This window comes from Thunnus maccoyii, chromosome 24 (genome assembly GCF_910596095.1).
Source record: "Thunnus maccoyii chromosome 24, fThuMac1.1, whole genome shotgun sequence".
In the NCBI taxonomy this organism is placed as follows: Eukaryota; Metazoa; Chordata; class Actinopteri; order Scombriformes; family Scombridae; genus Thunnus; species Thunnus maccoyii.
Window position 1 is genome coordinate 9,422,095 of NC_056556.1, and position 20,952 is coordinate 9,443,046.

Consider the following 20,952-nt stretch of genomic DNA (forward strand, 5'->3'; position numbering starts at 1 on the left):
GAAAGAGGAGAAAAAAAAAACAAAAGAAAGAAAAGATAAAAGCAACACAGAAAGAGAAAATGAAACTATTTTGTGCATTGAAGAGAAACAACCATAAAAATCTGTTGTTGATTATAACAACACCACCTGTTCTCTTACTGAAGCAGCAGCAGATTCAGTATGTTTTAAGCACCTGTGCAAACTGACACAAGACTACCTGCCTGCATCATTAATTGACCACACTCTCTCTCCTCTCCTCTGCACCCTCCTGCCTCCAGACTTTTAACTAGAACTAAAAAAAAAAAGCAGATTCCATCAGTCCGTGTTTTGGCTACTTTACACCGTCTTACAGTTAATTTGAGGATTGACTTTCAGAATTTATTGATTTCTTTCAAAGCAATAAATGGCACAGCTCCAGTTCATATTTCAGAGTTGTTATGTTCTTATACACAGGAGCTTATATCAGCAGACTAAACACCTCGGATTATTCCAAAGGCCACATTAAAGGAGATGGAGTCACTGCAGCCAGAGTGCTTAAATGTTGGCAGCATTTGTCTTTTTCAATATTTGCATTAAACTCATATCAATTTATGTGATATGTTATGTGATATATAATGTGTCAATGCGTGTGGTGTTTAAGACTACTTATGAACCAGCCTGCATAAGATGAAGTTTATCTGAATTAATTTCAAGGTTATATAGAGGAGTAAATGGTGGTTACTTAAGTAAAAGTAGCAGTGTATAGCAGCAAAGTATATCATAAGTATCAAAAGTACTCATTATGGAGCAGAATGGCTCCTGTTATATGAGTATATATTAAATTATTGGATGATTAGTGATGTGTTAAGGTGTAAGCAGCCTTTAATTGTTGTAGCTGGCCAAGCTGAAGCTAATATTAACTGCTTTTATGTTGTTTAACTGTAGCAATGCATCAACTTTTAAAAGCAAATGTTGGATTTAGTATACAGTCTGCAAAATGAATACTGTAGTGAGGTATCAAGGGTGAAAATATCCTCAAGAATATAGTGAAGTTGAAGTATAAAGTACCTCAAAATCCCACTTAAATACTTGAGTAATGTATTTAGCTACTGTATTTAGCAGTCCAAGTGACAAATAAATATTTTACAAAGATTATCAAAATTCCTATTATCTATAATATTTTCTGCTATTGTCATCTTTCTTATTGTGTATTGCACAATGAACCTAGTAGTAGACTAATTTTTAGACTGAAAAACATTGGGAAACTGATTACAGTGGCTCCGGATCTTTAGTAAATAAATTAATATGTATTTAAAATTATATTCGGCGCCACAGGAGGAAATTAAAAATAAAATGACTTTCATTTTCCTCTCTAGTGTGAAACCGAGGTGAATGTAAACCCGGGGGATTGGTTTTTAGGGCGAAAAAAAAGGCAACACACACGGAATGGCTAATTAACTTCAATTCCCATGATGCACTGGGTTGTTACACCCCCGAGGAAGTTGACAAAATCCCCAAAAACCTGCCCCAAAAACAGTTTAGGCAGCAGATAAAGGTAAGAAACAGAAACGTATGTCAACGAAATAGAAAACAATGGCGAATTTGTTCGTTTTTAATGTTATTTAGCACTTCTAAGTAACTTTTCGTAACGTCTGTTGGCACCATTAAGTACATCATGGTGATATATTGGATCCACGTGGTGTGTGTGTAGTATGTGTGTGTGTGTGTGTAATGTGTGTGTGATAACATACATTGCATCCACGGTCAGTCAGTAGGCTGAGAGCAGAGGAGACACATCCTACTACTGAACCGGGCTCCGGCTATTTCCTGCTTCACACACACAGACACAGGTGAGTGTCAAAACAGCATGCTAGGTGTTAATTCACCTACAAATCTGTGAGCTAACGTTGCTAAAAAAATGAAGTTAACTGTCTGACTAAAGTCATAACAGTTTTTATTTCCATGCAAAACCAGAATGAATGTATGCCACCCATGCTTTACTAGCTTGCATAGTGAAACAATTGTAGCTGGTTTGAGTAAATACATGAGATATTGTCCTTTTTTTGAGATATTGGACGAGTTTGCTTCTGTTTAACTGCTGGCTAAGTGCATGTACAGTATATATATGCATGTGCAGCCATATTGGAGAAACATATTGTTAGTTAAATGCTTTTTTGCTTTTATTTTGACATCTTTTACACAAGTTAACCACAGCAAAGTTTGATGTTATGAAGTCTTTAATCCCATAATTTTAGTTTCATACTCCAAACCTGCAGTGGAGTACAGTTAAGAGTACATTAAAGTTATTTCTTATCACTGATGCTACAACCGCCTCATATTTACAACATTTTTCTTTAAGTGATGTTTAAAAATCATGCATGGTTAGGCTCATGTGTTTTTTAGTCGCTGTCTGACATGTGGGTCACATGAGCGGAGTGATTTCAATCAAAGCCGGTGATTTGGCTAATTGTGCAACATGTGCACCCACTGTGCAACACTCACCCCTTTGTACTGTATCTTTTTGTAGACAATGTTTCTGCACATACAGGCCTTCACTCTTTATTGCACAATCCTCTGAGTTTAAGCCATAGGTTTCAGATCACTGCAGACTGGGATGGTTTGAACTCTAACCCCAGTTTGTTTGAGTTGTTTGGGGGTTAAAGATTGAGAACGGAAGTCTGTTTTTTTTTTAATGTAAAAATCTGCACACTAGTAGCTGTTACAAGTCGGAATTGAATTTAGTGAGTAATTTTGTCTAGTTTAGGAAATTCAGGACAACAAAAGAGCCACAAAACCAGTTTTTATTCTGGTGATGATGTTACATTGATCCAAATGTTTATCATGAATTTGCATTGTCTAACAATCAGTATGATAAAGCATATCATGTCTTATTTGAGATAGGAACAGTGAGCATCAAATCCCGTCAAACGTGATCAATAATTACATCACAAACACTTTAAATGGTTGCAAATGAATGAAAAAAGCTAATATAAGCAAATTCCAGCTTTTATATGTGCAGATAACAGAACTCTGGTTTGCTTCAGAAACAAAAAAGTGATCCAGTCGTTGCTTTTCTGTAAATAAAACTGCGGAATAACTGCCTCGCCAAGCTGAGCCTCCACTGAACAGTTAACCGTATATCAACCTGATAATGGATTTGTTTTTCAATGCAAATGAGCCTCCGTTCACAGTTGCCGGTGATTTGGTCTTGCTTGGTGACCACGCCATTTAATTGTTGACTCGTGTTTTTGTTCTAGTTGATTGGATCCTTGTTAGTGTGGCATTACAAGATAATATAAGACCCCAGGCCTCAGAAAAGGTCAGCGCTCCCTCACAGCTCCCCTTTCATTATAGGTCAATCTTTGCATGCAATTAAACGGCCCTTTTAGGAACGATTAAAGTCGGACGTGAAGAAGTGCTCGGCCGTGCCTTTGAACGGCAGCGAAGGTGTGAAAGGTTTCAGTCTAATCCTACACGCTGAGATTTATTCTCCCGTCACTCAGGTGCCATGGCGGAACGGGTGTTGGTGATTGGCAGCGGAGGGCGGGAGCACGCCCTGGCCTGGAAGCTGGCTCAGTCGCCGCAGATTCAGCAAGTCCTGGTGGCCCCCGGTAACGCAGGCACGGCAGACTGCGGGAAGATCAGCAACTCTGGTAAATGCAAACACGATGGCTCTTTAAGAAAAAATACGTTATATGTTAGACCCTGAAGTTTATAGATGCAGTATATGGTACAAGATTTCTAATATATACAATACTGAATCATTTAGGGCTTCAACTAACAATTATTTTCTTTACTGATTAATTGTTTGGACTATAAAATGTTAGAAAATAGTAAAAAATGCCCCCCCAAAATTTCCAAATTTCTTACATGAAAGAAGAAATGACAGCAGATATATTTTATAATGTCCCACCAAGACATAAGTGGAAGATTGTGGTTTTTATTATGTAGTGAACACAGTAACACAAACACATCCCCCAATAAAGAAGAAGAATTGTGAATAAGGACTTCTTTTTCCTTTTTTCCTTATTTTTTTTTAATGAATAGAGTAGAATTTAATTAATGTATTGATGGATTAACTGCAGCTTCACTCTCCCTGTTTGTCTCCATGCAGAGGTGTCAGTGAGTAACCACACTATCTTGGCTCAGTTCTGTAAGGATCATCACGTGGGGCTGGTTGTGGTCGGACCTGAGGTGCCGCTGGCAGCGGGTGAGTGGACATTAACGCTCTTTTTTCTGTGGGTTTTATTTGGTTTCCTTTCCGCTCCATCAACCGCGCCGTTCCTTTCCAGGTATCGTAGATGACCTCACGGCTGCAGGAGTGCCGTGTTTCGGCCCTTCTGCTAAAGCGGCTCAGCTGGAGGCCAGTAAGAGCTTTTCCAAGGCCTTCATGGAGCGTCACGGCATCCCCACAGCACGTTATGGCTCCTTCACCGACCCCCAGGAAGCCTGCAACTACATCCGCACGTCAGTACAGTAGACTCTAGCTTTGGAAGAGTGTGGACACAGTTATTTGTCCATGAATAAAGTAATAAAAATGATAAACATTGTTATGTGTAAAGCTTCATGCTGAATTTATTGTTCTCGCTGTTTATGTTGAGGGAAAAAACATCATTTTTATCAGTCCTGATTTCCAGCATAGAGCGTTATGAATGTTTTGTTTTCGGAGCCATTAAACACACAAAAATTTGCACCGTAATAGAAAATGACAGTTTGTTTCTCAGATGGTTTCCCGAGTTAACGATCTAAGATGTGATGATTGTCTTTCATATGAGAGCACCCACAAAGAAGAAACTGATCCAACATAAAGAGAGCTGAAACTTTTTTATAGAGGATGAAAAGAAATCCCTCGTACTCAGTGGAAGATCATTTCTTTGGTCATCTCGGGCAGCAAAAACAGCTGTCGTATTCTTACAGCCTTCAACCATATGGATCCCAAACCCATTCCCAAACAAAAGTGCGTCGTGCAAAATGTTAAATGGTCCACAAAAAACATCTAACGCTTTATATCTGCTATCCAGCATCTGTTCCAGATGTGTTTTCTGTGAAAAGATGTAGATTTTTACTGCATATCTCTGAGTTTATCTCGTTATCCGGGATCTCCAGGGCCGAGTTTCCAGCTCTGGTAGTGAAGGCCAGCGGCCTGGCGGCAGGGAAAGGAGTTATTGTGGCGCGAGACCAGGAAGAGGCCTGTCAGGCTGTGATGGACATCATGAAGGTATGAAACTATTGGACGTTTCTCTGTGTGATCATTGCTCCTTTCCAGGCAAAGCTGTAGAAAATACTCTGCAGTATTTAACCCACTGAACGATTATGAGTTAAGAGACTATTTGCCGTTATGTCTCTGGGTTGAAATGATGGCAGAAGGGTATTAACATTAATTAAACTCTGCAGTCACTATTGCTTTCTAGCCAACAGTTTAATTTTGTGAAAGTATTTTTTGTGTGAATCTTTTTTTGAGTGAAACACTTTCTTCTTTCTGCCTAAAATAAAATAAAAATACTGGAAAAGTCTTCAAATATTGTTTATTCTGCCTGTTCAGCAGTGCTGCAACCTCAGGCACAGAAGCTGGGTTTTTTTTTTTTTTATACCAGATATACATTCAGTAATTACACCTTCCAGTTTCAACAGTTCCCACATGTTCAAAGGTAAATCTTTTTAACGCTGTGATTTACAGGACAGAGCGTTCGGAGCTGCAGGGGAGACGGTGGTGGTTGAGGAGCTTTTAGAGGGAGAGGAAGTATCTGTGAGTTGGAACGACACCAATTCTACGTTCACGTTAATATGCATGAATGTATGGATGAGAATAAAACTTGACAGGGTGTTTTGTCCTGTAGTGTTTGTGTTTCAGTGACGGCTCCTCGGTGTCTCCGATGCCTCCGGCACAGGATCACAAACGGCTGCAGGACGGTGACTTGGGCCCAAACACCGGCGGCATGGGAGCCTACTGCCCAACCCCTCAGGTACTAGGGTGCTTCTTTCCAAAACTTTACTCCCACTTGGGTTTTTCTCTACTTTTTGTTGGATGTTGGATTTATTTTAAGATTATTCAAACAGTCCGCTAGTGTACAGCTATCTCTAATTACTCTGCTGCTTCCTCTTGATCCTGTGCAGGTGAGCCAGGAGCTGCTGCAGCAGATCAGAGAGACGGTCCTTCAGAAGACCGTGGACGGGATGAAAGAGGAGGGTGCTCCTTATGTGGGCAAGTGCTCTTTTTCTGTCATCTATACTTCACATAACTCCCATTTTCCCCAGTCTGTCCTTATATTTGCAGCAGCGAGTTTGAAATTCTGCTTGTTTTGTTTTCCAGGCGTGTTGTACGCAGGCCTGATGTTGACCAAGCAGGGGCCAAAAGTCCTCGAGTTCAACTGTCGCTTCGGTGACCCTGAGTGTCAGGTGTGTTTTGTTTTCTGTCGTCTGTCGCTGGATCTTCTTAATGCAAGATAAATAATAAATGTCGCTCTTTCAGGTCCTGCTGCCTCTTCTGCAGAGCGACCTGTATGAAGTCATCTTGAACACTATGAATGGCAAACTGGCCTCCAACGCCCCCGTGTGGCAGCAGGACAGCTCTGCAGTCACAGTGGTCATGGCCAGCTCTGGTTACCCCGGCTCCTACAAGAAAGGAGTAGAAATCACAGGTAGGATATGGCGCAGCAGCACGGTTGTTTGGTTAGACATATGCAGGAATAAAAGAGGGGAAGTGGTATTTGATGTTGCACAGATGAGGTTTAAAACACTTCTGAAAAGTTTATAAGTTGGCCTCGAGTTGAGCTGATCCCAGGAGTGAGAATAAATTCCACGCTCAAACTTAGCCGTTAGTCCTTGACGTAACATTAAAAGGGAGTCTTGTTTGAACGTGTCTGCATTGAAACAAGTTGTAAAACTGCCAAAAACATGTTGGCAGTGAAATCTGTCACCACATGTCCTGTAACACAGTTAACAAATCAAGCCTGATTCATGTGAGACTGATAAGGAATGTGTAATGCCAAATTCCAGGTTAAATTACACAATATAATGAAACCTTCCCAAAATGTGATTTCTTTGTCTGTTACAAAATCTATAAAGGCAATTTCAGTGCAAACCCACAATTTAAGATTATTTTTAGCATGTAAAATTGCAGTATCCATGTTAATTAATATTTGGTAGATAAAGTAATTGGTTTTCTTGGAGTGGAAATTGATGATAAGAATGGCTTGTTTTGTCCAACCAACAGTCCAGAACTCAACAATATTTAGTTTACTATCATGGAAAACAAAGAAAAGCAGAAAATATTACACAGAACCAGATTATAATGTATTTTTGCTTAAAAAAATGACTTAAACAATTCATCAAATTGTTGCAGATTTCATGTGTTAATTATTTCATCTTTATACAAACCTCCACATTATACTTAATAATACAAGGTGGTTCTAGCAAATTTCATTCACTAGTTGTCCTCATAATTCTAAAAAATGTTTTTCAGATATTATCTTAAAGCTGCTTTGTGTTGGATTTGAAAATTTAAAGCTGCTTGTATCAAAAGAGACTGGCAGACAACAATGCATCCATGGACACTGAGAGGAAGAGGCTTATTTTTCTACAGGCAAAAACTTTCATTGTCAGAATAACATAGTGGCTTTAAATCAAAATGATCTGGATTTTTTTCTAAATACGTATCTTGAAACCTGCCAGATTAACACCTCTCTCCTTCCACAGGCTTGTCCCAGGTTGAGGACACGGGGGTGCAGGTTTTCCACGCCGGCACGGCCCTGAAAGACGGAGGCGTTGTCTCCAGCGGCGGGCGGGTCCTGACGGTCACCGCGGTCAGGTCTTCGCTGGAAACGGCTTTGCGGGCGGCCAATCAGGGCGTGGCGGCCGTGGGCTTCCCGGGCGCCGTGTACCGCCGTGACATCGGCCACCGGGCCATCGCCCACCTGAACCAACGCAGGTGTGTGTGAATGTGGTACAAGTTGAACACACACACACAAAACAAAACACTAAAACATTCCTTTTTTGTTTTTGTATTATGTATTAGAGATTTTTTTTGTGTTTTTTGTATGTCATGTAGAATTTTCTCATTAATAAACTTCACATTGGATATATGTGTGTCCTAGTGTGTCCTCTTTTTAATATTTAATTCTATTAATTTACATTTAAATTTGTGTTCTAATCCACAACCAGAAATGAAGAAAAAAAAATCATTTTCAGATATTTTTCTACTGATTTGAACCCTTTTAAAGCATCTTACATAAGAATTAGGTCACAGTTGATCAGTTCAGTGAGCAGTATTTCTCTCTGACAGAGGTCTGACCTATAAGGACAGCGGAGTCAACATCGCTGCCGGTAACAAGCTGGTGGACATGATCAAGCCTCTGGCCAAGGCAACTTCTCGCGCTGGTAACTTTATTTTCATGTTCAAAAACTAAAGACTGCAAGTGTGACAGAAAGAAAACACCTTCTAGTGTACTTAAATAATTGTTAGATGCAGTGCTGATGCATCAAACACACATAGTAATGGGAGAAGAAGTTTTTAATAGTATTTTTCCAGTGTTAAGCAGCCCTAATACAAACAGTCAAACTGGAATGAATGGACAAAGCAGTGACTGTAACTGGTATTTTTCCACCAGGCTGTAATGCAGAACTGGGAGGCTTTGCTGGGCTGTTTGACCTGAAGGCAGCAGGTTTTGTCGACCCGATCCTGGTATCTGGGACAGACGGAGTTGGGACCAAACTCAAGGTGGGATTTCGATTCTTTCATCCTCTTTTTGGGAGGAAAATAAGGACAATAAATTTAGTGATTTCTGGTAATCTTCATATTGTGTTCAGTCATCACACTTTCCCCATGAGTCCTTTTTCTTTTTTTTCCCAGACTTCACTGTCACGGTCCTGGAACAAATTAGAACCAAATGAATGTATTAAAACCTCAACTCGGTCCAAATTGGCTTTAGTTGATTCCAGATCGGCCAAGAAATAACTATTCAAATTTGGCTCGGAAGTAACTGAGCAGCAGGGAATACAGTTATCTGTAGACAGATTCAAAGGCTCAGACTTGGGCCTCTTAAAACCGCTGAAAAGAAATATAAATCTATGCCTTTTAAAGATCGGGGTTATCTCATGGACACCAGCATTTTTGTCACTATCAGATTGCTCAGGCGTGCGGGCAGCATGGCGGCCTGGGTCAGGACCTGGTGGCCATGTGTGTGAACGACGTGCTGGCTCAGGGCGCCGAGCCGCTCTTCTTCCTCGACTACTTCTCCTGCGGCAGCCTGGACGTGGACGTGGCGGCCTCGGTGGTTGGCGGGATTGCCAAAGCGTGCGAGATGGCCGGCTGCGCGCTGTTGGGTAAGAGGAGACGTCATCCTTTATTTTGGAGTTGACCGTGAGAAATGATTTGTAGCATCTCTAAATCAAAAGGAAGAGCTGTAGCTTGTTTTCCCTACTTGCCTTGTTCCTTAAAATATTTGTGTGTGTCCATGTCCAGGTGGAGAGACGGCGGAAATGCCCGGCGTCTACGCTCCAGGGGAGTACGACCTTGCGGGGTTCTGTGTCGGAGCGGTGGAGCGCGGAGCCATGCTGCCCAAGCTGGGGGACATCGCCGAGGGAGACCTGCTAATCGGAGTGGCCTCCTCTGGGGTCCACAGCAACGGCTTCAGCCTGGTCCGCAAAGTCCTTGAAAGAGCTAACCTCAGCTACAGCTCCCCGGCTCCCTTTGGCAAACCGGGACAGACCGTCGGTAAGTCACCTCCAAGTCACATCGCTGACACTAAGCGTGCTGTTAATTTTCAAATAACTGAGGTTATTCCGCCTCTAGGGGAGGTTCTGCTGACACCAACAAAGATCTACAGCCGTCTGCTTCTGCCAATCCTGCGCAGCGGTGCTGTCAAAGCCTACGCTCACATCACCGGCGGCGGCCTTCTGGAGAACATCCCTCGGGTGCTGCCACAAGAGCTGGCAGTCGATTTAGGTGAGATGAAAGCAAACGGACACTTCATCTTCATATGCAACATAAGCATAAAAGACAGTTGACGTCAGCAATTTAGATTCCGGATGAGGTTTGCATTTGCATTTTGAAAATCAATTCTTTATTTATGCGAGGGGGAAAAAATGGTACAAACATTTATAGCTCTATGACCTTTATACACACTGAAGTTCATGCAAATAAAAACAATGAATAAACAGCCCGTCTTTCCCGTCTTGAAAATGTAGAGGTCACTCTGTGTTTTTAAAGCGGACAGTCTCGTTTTAATATTTACGCTTGTTATTTATGCATGACTCAGATGCCTCTCGTTGGAGCTTCCCCCCGGTGTTTTCCTGGCTCCACAAGGAGGGGGGTCTGAGCGAGGAGGAGATGGCCCGCACCTTCAACTGTGGCCTGGGGGCGGTACTGGTGGTCGCACCCGTGGATGCTCAGAGGGTCCTGCGCCAGCTGCAAGCTCACGAGGAGGCCTGGATTGTGGGTTCACTGGCCCAGAAGCAGCCTGGTGAGACACTGAATGACTGATACTTTGGAACACAGCAGAGCAGTTGGAAACGATTTTTCTGAGATACTAGCGGGAAAAAATAAAGGTTACAAGCAAAAATGGTGAAACTCCTGTATGTGCTTTTACAGGTGCAGAGCCTGTGGCGGTCCGCAACCTGAAACACAGCCTGCTGAATGCAGGTCCTACCTCCGGCAGGGAGTTGGAGGTCAAGCTGAATGGTGGTTGCCATGGTGACAGCTGCACGCCACACAAGAGGACCAGAGTAGCTGTTCTCATCTCTGGCACAGGTGTGTTTTTGTTCATCTTGAAATAAGAAGTGTAACCGCTGACTTATTGGAGTCTCCGCTGGTTTCCCACCATAACACAGCATTGTCTTTTCTTACACGTTGGTATTTGGACAAATTACACAAATAAGATATAAACTGTTAAAGAGCTTTGGAGGTGATGGGAGGTGGATTTTGTTTAGACAGATCAGCTGGTATATCCAGCTTCATATTTACTGTACAACACATGAGTGGTATCAATCTTCATCACTTCCTAAAATGTTGAACTATTCCCTTGAAAGTGGATCACATCCTACAAAAGAATTCCTTATGTTTTCCTCACGATGTGTCTCAAAAATCCTCCACCGTTCCAGGCACCAACCTGCAGGCCCTGATAGAGCAGGCCAAGCGTCCGTCCAGCTCCGCAGAGATTGTGGTGGTCATCTCCAACAGACCCGGAGTTCAGGGCCTGAAGAGAGCATCGCTGGCTGGCATCCAGACACGGGTACAAAAAAAATAAACATTCAAATAAACATCACAGAATAATTCTTTACCAGGACTCCAGTCTCTTAATAAGATCCCAGATTACATGAAAGCAGATGTTTTCACCCCAAACTAGGTGGTGGACCACAAACTGTACGGGAGCCGAGCAGAGTTTGATGCCACCATCGACCGAGTGCTGGAAGAGTTCGGGGTGGAGATAGTGTGTCTAGCTGGATTCATGAGGATCCTCACGGGGACTTTTGTCAAGAAATGGAACGGTGTGTAAATCCTCATATTTGCACTGTTGATATCATCATCTGGGAGTCACAGGAAGGTATATTACATTGTGCGTTTGTCTGTCCTTGTCTCAGGTAAACTACTGAACATCCACCCATCTCTGCTGCCCTCATTCAAGGGTGTGAACGCCCAGAAGCAGGCTCTGCAGGCTGGGGTGCGGGTTAGCGGCTGCACGGTCCACTTTGTCGCAGTAAGTTTGACACACTTGTCAAATACAGCAGCCAAACTAATAATACTTAAAATATCTTTTTGTATAAGTTGGAACAGCTCACAAAGCTTTTGTTTCTCTGTGTTTTTAGGAAGAGGTGGACGCAGGAGCCATCATCGTGCAGGAGGCGGTACCCGTGCTCGGCAGCGACACTGAGGAAAGTCTGTGCGACAGAATCCGAGAAGCCGAGCACCGCGCCTTCCCTGCCGCTCTGGAGCTGGTAGCCAGCGGCGCGGTCAGGCTCGGCGAGGACGGACACATCGTCTGGAAGTCGAATTCACAGAGTTAAAAGTTCACACTGACCACAGCTTATCACTGTCAATGCCCACCACTAACCTTCTTACTTCTGTTACTTAGAACTGGATTAACAATGTTAAAGAAACACTGACAAAGCAGACTGATATAGATAACACATTCCTGTACCTCAAAATTGACTTTTTTCATATTGACGGACCTTTTGAGTAGATTTCGTTAATAGATGCTTCAAGCATGTCAACACACAGTCAGATTTCTTTCCTTGTGAGCATTTTACTTGAAACAAAAATTACATTCCATTTATACCTTTTGAGACTTGTTAGATTTGTGTCTGCACTGGGATTAACCTCTAATTTAGCATTAAGCATGTTGTTCCTACTTGTAATGCTGCGTGAATGGTGTATGTTAATATAATTAACTACAGTATGATGAATTTCTGGATGTGCCGTTTCATTATTAAACCTGACGGGCTCAATGTAAGGACTCACTTTTGTTGTATTTCTACTTTATTTGTTTTACCAGTACATCAGAGGCACCTTTGTCCTTTCACCCAGCAAATTTCTCACTAAAAAAAAAAAGGTTCTTTCTCATGCTGTTTCACTCCTGCAGAGCTTTAATCAGAAAATGTTCATCATTCGTCTGATGTGTACATCTTTCAGTTTTCCTCATTAGAGAACATTTGTCCTTCCAAAATCCAAGACTGTGCCCCATTAGATTAAAGAAATCCTGTCCACTGACTTCTTTTTCAGTTCTTGCAATCCTTTCAAAGGATTTATTGTTGAGTTCACGTTTGTTGGCTCCTGTGGAAGCGCAGGACAGACAGCCTTTCATTTCCAGCTCTTGTAGACAAGCACGACTCTCCTCTCAAACCATGTTTGCCCAGTAATTGGAGGATCTCCTCTGGTAAAGAAAAAGAGGAGGTTGAACTTGTTATACAGACTCAGATGGTTTGAAGTCATCAGAGAAACAAAAGTATCGTACCTGGATCATTCTCAGCGATGGTAATGAGGTAAAACAGCCCTTTACTGGACAGCAACTTTGACACCAGAGGCAGAAATCTGTCAGTCACCTCTCGGCCTCGCTTCCCGCCAGCCCAGGCAGCTTCAATGCCTGTACTCCCAACCTGAAAGAAATGAATAAATGCACTTAAGCACTTTGATGACACTCTACACACCTCTGAAATGAAAACCTGCCAAAGTTGAGCCACCTCATCTGAAGGTGTGACCACATAGGGAGGGTTGAATAGGAGAACGTCCACTTTTCCACTTAGCCGGGGCAAGAGGCACTCCACCTGAGGTAGGAAAAACAGAACTGAGATGTGCAATTCAAGTCCTTGCATGTGAAGCTGCTTGAAATGTACAATCAAAAAGTCTCACCAGGTCTGTGATGACTGGCTGTAGTGAAACACTGTTACAGGAAGCTGTCTTTGCTGTGCACTGTGCTGCTGCATGATTCACATCAGTGCAACTGAAGGAGAGACATTTCTATTAGGTGGATATAGAGGAAAAAAAAATGTTACTTTTTAATGTATGAGTCACTCACAGATATGAAGCTGAAGATCCAACCAGGGATGCCAGGAAAGCAGACACCACTCCTGAGCCGCTGCCGACCTCCAAACACACACATGGGCTGCAGACAACAAAGAAACATGAGTTATACGGAGTCACAGGTCGTATCCAGCTGGAATAAAGGGAAATATTTAATGTTAAAAGAGGCAAACGTGTCACCTCATCTGCTGCAGCCTCTCTGCGTCTTTCTCCAGAGCATCAATTAACAAGAAAGAGTCCTCCGCCGGCTCGTACACATCTCTGAAGTCTCCTCGTCCAGCGTGACTGTAAATGGGAGTGGGGTAGCTTGTGGACATGTTAACTTAACTCAGCTGCCAGCTTGCATGTGCTCCCGGCTCGTCTCCGTTTATTAAGTAAGTAACGTGTTGTTTGCAGTGTTAGTGTCAGGTGTTTGTAGCAGCATTACTGTTAAACACTTGAATCGAGGTGTAGTTCAAGTGTTGTCACTATTCTTCATCACAACTGTCAATTAAGGGATATAGGTTAGCTACCGAAGCTAATACAGAGCATGGATGTACAGTCAAGTTACTTCCTTGTATACAACCTACGTCGCGGTGACGTATCTTAACCCCTTCCCTGGTGTTCTGACGTCACTCTGGGATAAAACTTTTAATGTGTTTCAGTTTTTAAAAAACACATTTAGGATTAACAGCATTTCGGTGACTGTATTTGAACGTGTATCAGATTTATTAAAGGTTGAAATACAGCTGTTTGATCAATTATAAGCAAGAGTAAAAGTATTCATTATGCAGCATAATTTGTTTCTTTTATTATATATATCATTCATTGGATTACCACAACTGATGCATAAACAGGACAGTCATTACTCAAGATATTGGCTTGTAAAAATCTCCATGTAGCTCTGTCTTGAACTTAAAAACCTTTGAGTAGTAATTTCACACAGTGAGTCTCAAGGGTAAAAGCTTTACCAAGCTCTTCAATCGTAAATACAGCTGCTAACTTTAAAAATTATTTACTCAAATTGGGATTGAACCCACAACTTCAACATCAGAAAGTTACTACAAGGATGGGTAAACACCCCACTCCACGTAAAACTGCTTCAGTGCAGACCACTGGCTGAACCACCAGGACCAGTTCGTCTGTAACACCGGGCAGCCAGGCTGAGAGCTGGCTTTCTTCAGTGAGGCCACACCCCTGTCTCCTGCTCGTTTATGGACTCTACAGGTGCAACTGTTTGTGCTCTCTACCAAAACATTTTAATTGATTTAGCATCACAGCGTCAAAATCACCCTGTTCCAAGGACAATATTGTTAATTCTACCAGGGTGGCATAAGTTACATCAACGTACATTTTCCTTGGGTGGGTGGATGGGTCAACTGGCCTAGTGGCTAGAGAAAAGGGCTGGTGTTGTCAAACCAGCCAGATAAACCTTCCCAACAAGAAAGTACACCACCTGTCCCTCCCCCAACACCACCAGGCAGCCCCCAGCTGTCACGGTGCACAAGTGATACTGTCCCAAATTACAATGGCAACATATTTTTATGCCAGGGTCAAGAAAGTAATATCAATGCATATTTTCCTAAGTGTGAGGGTGCCTTAGCTGGCTGAGTGGTTATAGAAAAGGGCTGGTGTTCACAAGTTTGCTGGTGCATTTCCCAACTCAGCCAAATCAACCCTAACAAGGCCAGTGACAGATGTGATCACACACAAGCTGTACTGCCTCCAGGTACAAATGAGTTATTTTCATGAAATGTTAAGTGTAACATAAGGGGTGCAAGAATAACACATGTATGAGATAAACACCTATCTGTCTAACCAGAAGGATAGCTCAGTGGGATGAGTGACAGGTGATAAATACCTGAGTACATGGTTGTTGGTTCAATCCCTGCTGTGGGATAAAGATCTTCTTGGTTGTTCTGTCTGTAATGTTGGTCTACAAAGTATTGATATTGGCTCCAACCAAATACAGAGTACATATATCTAAGTATAAGAGTGCATATAAAGTATAAGAGTACATATATAAGTATCACGGCAGTCTACAACAGTATGTAGACACCGAGTGTCATTTGAGAATTTTGCATTTTATCCCGATAGGAAGGCGGTGGTTTTGTGTATTAATAATGACAGAACATAATAAGCAACAAACATGCCATGGCAAGAGACTTCCAACATTTTTAAAAACTTGTTCGCACCTTCATTCATCAGTAAAACTTCAGCTGGACGGGACGGGACTTCCTGTTTCATAACCCCCTGCTTCCGTACCTGCGGAACATCGGGGGAGGACAAGGCCCCCCCCCCTTACCCACCCATGTGGGACACAGTTTTTTTGCTCCAGTTACTGGTGAAGGAGAGGGATCGAACCAGCCACCTCACGTCCGCAGACGTATCTGAGATCTGTGTTGACGAAGCCGTCACTCCACCAGGTCCCCTTCGCACTCAGACCTCTTCTCTGAGCGCTTTTAAACCTCTCCTCTGAGTGATGATGTTCAAAAGTCACTGACCGACTCGGGATTCGAACCCATTACCTTAAAACTTCAACTGAAGCTACTTAACACAGTGAGCTACAGGTTCAGATAGCATCCAACGGTCTTATCAGGTTTTCAATCTTAAAAATTTACCTGCCAGTGTCAGGATTGAACCCATAACCTTTAAAGAAATTGCCTAACAGCTTGAGATAAACAACCACGTAGTTGAAGGGTTTTCATCAGAGCAGACGTATCTGAGATGTGTGTTGACAACGCCATCACTCCACCAGGTCCCCATCACACTCACAGCTCTTCTCTGAGCGCTTTTAAACCTCTCCTCTGAGTCATCACTTTCAAAATTCACTGACAGAGTCGGGATCGAACCCATAACCTCAAAACAACAATGCAGCTGTCCAGCACAGTGAGCCACAAGATCAGATCATATGTGACAGTCTTCACCAGAGGTTTTCAATCTCCCGTAGTGAGGCTGACTTTTAAAAATAAAGTATCAGCCAGGGTTGAACCCACAACCTCAAAGTTTCAATGTTGATGTCCAGCACAGTGAGCTACAAGGTCAATATCAGTTTTGACCAGAGCTTTTCAGTCTTCAGCTGTGTGTCTGACATAAAACATTGAAAGGCAGAGTGAGGATTGAACCTATGACCATAAAGCTCCTGACACGCCGTCTAACACAGGGAGCCACAGGGCCAGATGGTGTCTACCAATCTTCATCAGAGCTTTTCAATCTTCAGCAGTTTAGCTGATCTGAAAAAGCTTAATGACAGACTGAGGATTGAACCCACAACTTTAGGAACTTCAACCAGCTGCCAAACAGACTGAGCTACTGGCCTGTGATACTGAAAGAAAGTTTTGTCAGAACATTTTTGTCTTTAATCAAGGTACTGGCCACAACTTGAACCAACAAACATAAATATTATCTGCAGCAATTTAACACAGTCAGCCACTTTTATCAAAGGTTTTTAAGCTAACTTTCAAAATTGTCTATCACTGTGCAACACAGTGAGCTACAGATTCACACAGACACAATGTTTTCATTTGATGTTTTCAGTCCTCAGTGGTGCGGCTGGATTGAATCCGCGTCTTCAACAAAGTCAAAATGTTACCAAACAGTTCAAGCTGTTTGAACCTAAAAAGGTATTTTGACAGAGTATTTAAATCTTTATTTGCTTGAAAAAAAAAACACCCTCCTGTGAATTGAACCCATGAACTTAAATCTTGAGTGTAGCTGTCTAACACAATGAGCTACAGAGTAAAACAGCTGCTAGGTATTATCACCGAAGGTTTTCAATCTTCATCAAGGCTGCTAATGTTCAAAAATCACTGATTGAGCCAGATATTAACTCAACCTTAAAACTCACAATCATAAAATGTTATACACAGTGCACCGCTGTCTCAGATGGGAACAATGAGATGTCATTAAATGTTCTCAGTCTTCAGTGGTGTATCTTGTGTTTGATTGATTGAGGATTGAACCCACAACTTCAATAAGTTTAAACAGCTTCCAAACAAACTGAGCTACTGGACCAGGACAGTTATTGCTTCAGATATTGGCTTTTAAAAATCTCCACATAGCTCTATCTTGAACTTAAAAATCTTTGAGTATTAATTTAACACAGTGAGTTTCAAGGGTCAAACCTTTACAAAGGGTTTTACACCTTAAATCGAGCTGCTATTTTTTAAAAATTCATCGCTCAAGTCGGGATTGAACCCACAAGTTTAAAAGTTCAGTGTTGCAGTCAAACACAGTGAGCTAAAGTTTTGCACTGCTAATTGGCTCTGGGTTGAACCCACAACTTCAACAAGGTCAGTAAGCTACCACAAAGGTGGGAAACACCCCACTCCACGTAAAACTGCTTCAGTGCAGACCACTGGCTGAACCACCAGGACCAGTTTGTCCGTAACACCGGGCAGCCAGGCTGTGAGGTGACTTGTTTCAGTGAGGCCACACTGCCGTCTCCTCCTTGAACCCACAACCTTAAAACTTGCAACACTTTAAAAACTTCAGTGTTTCTGTTCAACACAGTGAGCTACAGATTCACACTGACACAATGTTTTCATGTGATGTTTTCAGTCCTCAGTGGTGTAGCTGGATTGAATCCACAGCGTCAGATGGTGTCCACCAGTCTTCACCAGAGCTTTTCAATCTTCAGCACTTAAACTGATCTGAAAAAACTAAATGACAGTCTGAGGATTGAACCCACAGCTTCAGAAACTTCAAACAGGTAACCAACAGGTTGAGTTACTGGATCAGGACACTGAAACAGTTTTGTCAGAGTCTTTACTCAAGATATATATATCATTTTATAAGCAATTATCTGGCTCCAACCAAAAGCCTTCATCTTTTTGACAATAAAAAAAATCTCTCGAACTGTGTTAAACCCACAATCTTAAAGCACACAGTCTGTTGTCTTCTGACTGGTTGCTGATTCTGTGAGTCTCCACAGCTGAATAATAAAGAGAATAAAGAGTAATATGCCTATGTGCATATCACAGACAGCCATATCCATTAATTAATACAGATATACTGGTAATAATCTTGATCATGATCTTATATCATCTTTTGAGTAATTATTCCAATGTATTATGTGCAAGAATGTCAGTGCTTACAGAACAAATTTATATACAAAATCCAGCATTGTATGGTTTGCAGCCCATAATTAACTGTGCATCTGACTCCAATTTAAAAGGTTATTTATCGGTTTGGTAAAGCTGTTAATAGAAAATACTCCTTGTACTTGAGTAAATTAAGTTAATGTAGTTTTATGGTTTACATGAATGTTCTAATATATATTTTTGTTTTTATAACTAATATAATATAAATAGTATTTTATGTTCTTCTTTTTTCATTTTTAATGTTAATTTGAAAGAGAACTCAACTGTGGTGTTTTTAAGACGTTGCAATAAGCTGTGAAAATGAAACAATCAGCTACAATAAAGGGGAAGATTTGGTCTGCTGGCTTCATTAAGGCCAATTTAGCCACCAGAGCCAGTAATGGTTATATAAATAGAAATGAGACAAAATACCTCCATGAGCTGATCAGTGACCACTTAATACAATATAAAACTAAAGGCTCATTAATAACCATTCAGGAAAATTAAGAAACCATATTGGACTCCAGGCTAATTAACAAAACTACTGCTGCATAAAGAGAGCAATAACAAGGAACCATTTAAAAGCAAATTTATGAAAATGGATTTCCACTTAAGCTTCAGAAACACATTTTCTTAATCATATTTTCTTTGGCATGTTGTTAGTAAGTTTAAGCACCATAACTGCAAATGTTCCTTTATTGATTTTGGAGCAGTAATTATGAAATATCACAATTCTTCTTTGTTTAGGAGTAACAAAAACACAGAAGTGAACTCATTATGTGTGGCAGTAATTTCAACGTTGGATAAAAAGTGTACCCAGATTTTTCCACAGATTATATGGATGGATTTTTTTTTTAAACATCATTAGTCACATATTCAGCAAACACTAAATGCTGCTGGAGGCTAATAATGACGCAATGTCTATCACGCACACAAACAAATGCAACTATGCACAAAGTAATACCTCTGAGATCAAATTAAAGCTTCGCACCCAGCAAACAAAACAAGCTTCTATCGTAGTTAATGGCTACGAGAAGAGCAGTTCACCTGTTGTGTCATAAAGTAACACCTCTAAACCGCTAAGGCACCAAGCCAATCTGAAGTGTTAAAAAACAAAACAAAAACATAATGATGCAACTTTGGGGTAATGATACAAAACAAAAAAACAAGGTAAACAAGTCAAACGGCAACTTTTCTTGTACTTGTACAAACTAAGGAGGTTTTGAAGGTCTGAACATTTTCTTGAATTCATCTTTTAATGTCACAGACAACATTACTTTATAAGATATATTACATTGCCTAATAACTGCCAGGAATAAGCATAAGCAACATTTTTATCTATATAGAGGAGGGATGCATCACTGGAAAACTGCATTATGATTAATGTACATAACATTATGCATGTAGTACTTTAAGTACACAGATGATAACAACAATATTTCATCCTTTGTCCACCATAGATGGCTGGTTGGAATCATCTTCTTCCACCTTAATTGAAATCATTTTTAATTTCATTATGATTCATCTGAGCAGATCATTTCTGTGTGTTTCAAGGGCTCAAAATAACAAATATTTTCTCCACCATGATGTCGACCTTTCTCCCAACTCTCTTCCAGCTCAGCTTCCTCTCAACCGCATGTTTTCAGAGAGAAATTAGTCTCAATAATAGTGACAATTGTGTGTCACATTATCAAAATGTGTATGGCAAATTGTGGGTAATTTATGGTGTACACAATCCACAAACAAATACCAAACAATTTGAACAAATGTAAAACAATTTTACAAATAAATACATAAAAACTTGAATAAATATGAATATTTTATACATATACATATATATTTTCAACTTCATTGATATGACAAAATTTGCTTTTTAAAAGCATCCTGTGCATATAAATATCTAAAATATTTGTGAAGTTCGTTTGCATTTATTCACAGATTGTTAATCTGTGCACGGCTCGCCTCACACGTGTGGATCATCTTATATTTGTGTTTGGAGTTTTGAGTCTTTTCACAGTCTCTGATCCACAAACGTATGCTGTGTTTAAGTGCTGGTGGAAGACTCGGACGTCCGGCTTTTCGGCGCATTCACGAATCTAAGTATATTTACACAGAATATTCAAATTTCATGTGGTTTTAACTTTGGCAACCTCAAATTCACTGACTTTACTGTTTTTGTCAGACCAGGCAAGAAGCGGATCATGCCCAGACAAGTAAGCCATGGCGAGACATCCAGATGCATCATCCTCTACAGTGAGTATAAGCTGAGTGATCAGTTTTAATTAAAGTGTGCATGATTTGCATTATAAACTGACAAAGCTCAATATTTAATATTTAGATCATGTAAGATTTGTCACCATTCTTTCCATACCTCACATATCACACATATTTTGCTCTGACCTGCAATTTATTCATAGAGCA

At 41.1% G+C, this 20,952-nt stretch overlaps 2 protein-coding genes and 1 long non-coding RNA gene across 4 annotated transcripts; 2 read left to right on the forward strand and 1 right to left on the reverse strand.

The window, feature by feature from the left end:
• The first annotated feature begins 1,410 nt into the window (after window positions 1-1,410).
• Window positions 1,411-12,399, forward strand: gart (phosphoribosylglycinamide formyltransferase). Its single transcript, XM_042404332.1, has 23 exons — window positions 1,411-1,513; window positions 1,727-1,808; window positions 3,462-3,611; window positions 4,073-4,168; window positions 4,251-4,425; window positions 5,065-5,176; window positions 5,636-5,704; window positions 5,796-5,921; window positions 6,073-6,160; window positions 6,269-6,354; window positions 6,428-6,596; window positions 7,654-7,885; window positions 8,240-8,334; window positions 8,565-8,674; window positions 9,081-9,279; window positions 9,419-9,670; window positions 9,749-9,901; window positions 10,215-10,418; window positions 10,547-10,705; window positions 11,056-11,186; window positions 11,301-11,442; window positions 11,536-11,651; window positions 11,761-12,399. The coding sequence occupies exons 3-23, from the start codon at window positions 3,467-3,469 to the stop codon at window positions 11,956-11,958; spliced, it is 3,057 nt and encodes a 1,018-aa protein (XP_042260266.1). The 5' UTR covers window positions 1,411-1,513; window positions 1,727-1,808; window positions 3,462-3,466; the 3' UTR covers window positions 11,959-12,399.
• A 118-nt stretch (window positions 12,400-12,517) lies between these two features.
• n6amt1 (N-6 adenine-specific DNA methyltransferase 1) lies at window positions 12,518-14,049 on the reverse strand. Its single transcript, XM_042404333.1, has 6 exons — window positions 13,652-14,049; window positions 13,467-13,553; window positions 13,301-13,391; window positions 13,132-13,215; window positions 12,906-13,047; window positions 12,518-12,824 (listed from the first exon to the last, which is right to left on the reverse strand). Exons 1-6 carry the CDS (start codon window positions 13,786-13,788, stop codon window positions 12,709-12,711), a joined length of 657 nt encoding a protein of 218 aa, XP_042260267.1. The 5' UTR covers window positions 13,789-14,049; the 3' UTR covers window positions 12,518-12,708.
• Window positions 13,759-20,920, forward strand: LOC121891769. Of its 2 annotated transcripts, XR_006094146.1 has the most exons (4): window positions 13,759-13,845; window positions 18,011-18,161; window positions 20,531-20,631; window positions 20,714-20,920. It is a non-coding gene; the product is annotated as an uncharacterized LOC121891769 (long non-coding RNA). The 2 variants fall into 2 exon arrangements; XR_006094147.1 differs by lacking the exon at window positions 20,531-20,631.
• Window positions 20,921-20,952: the final 32 nt, after the last annotated feature.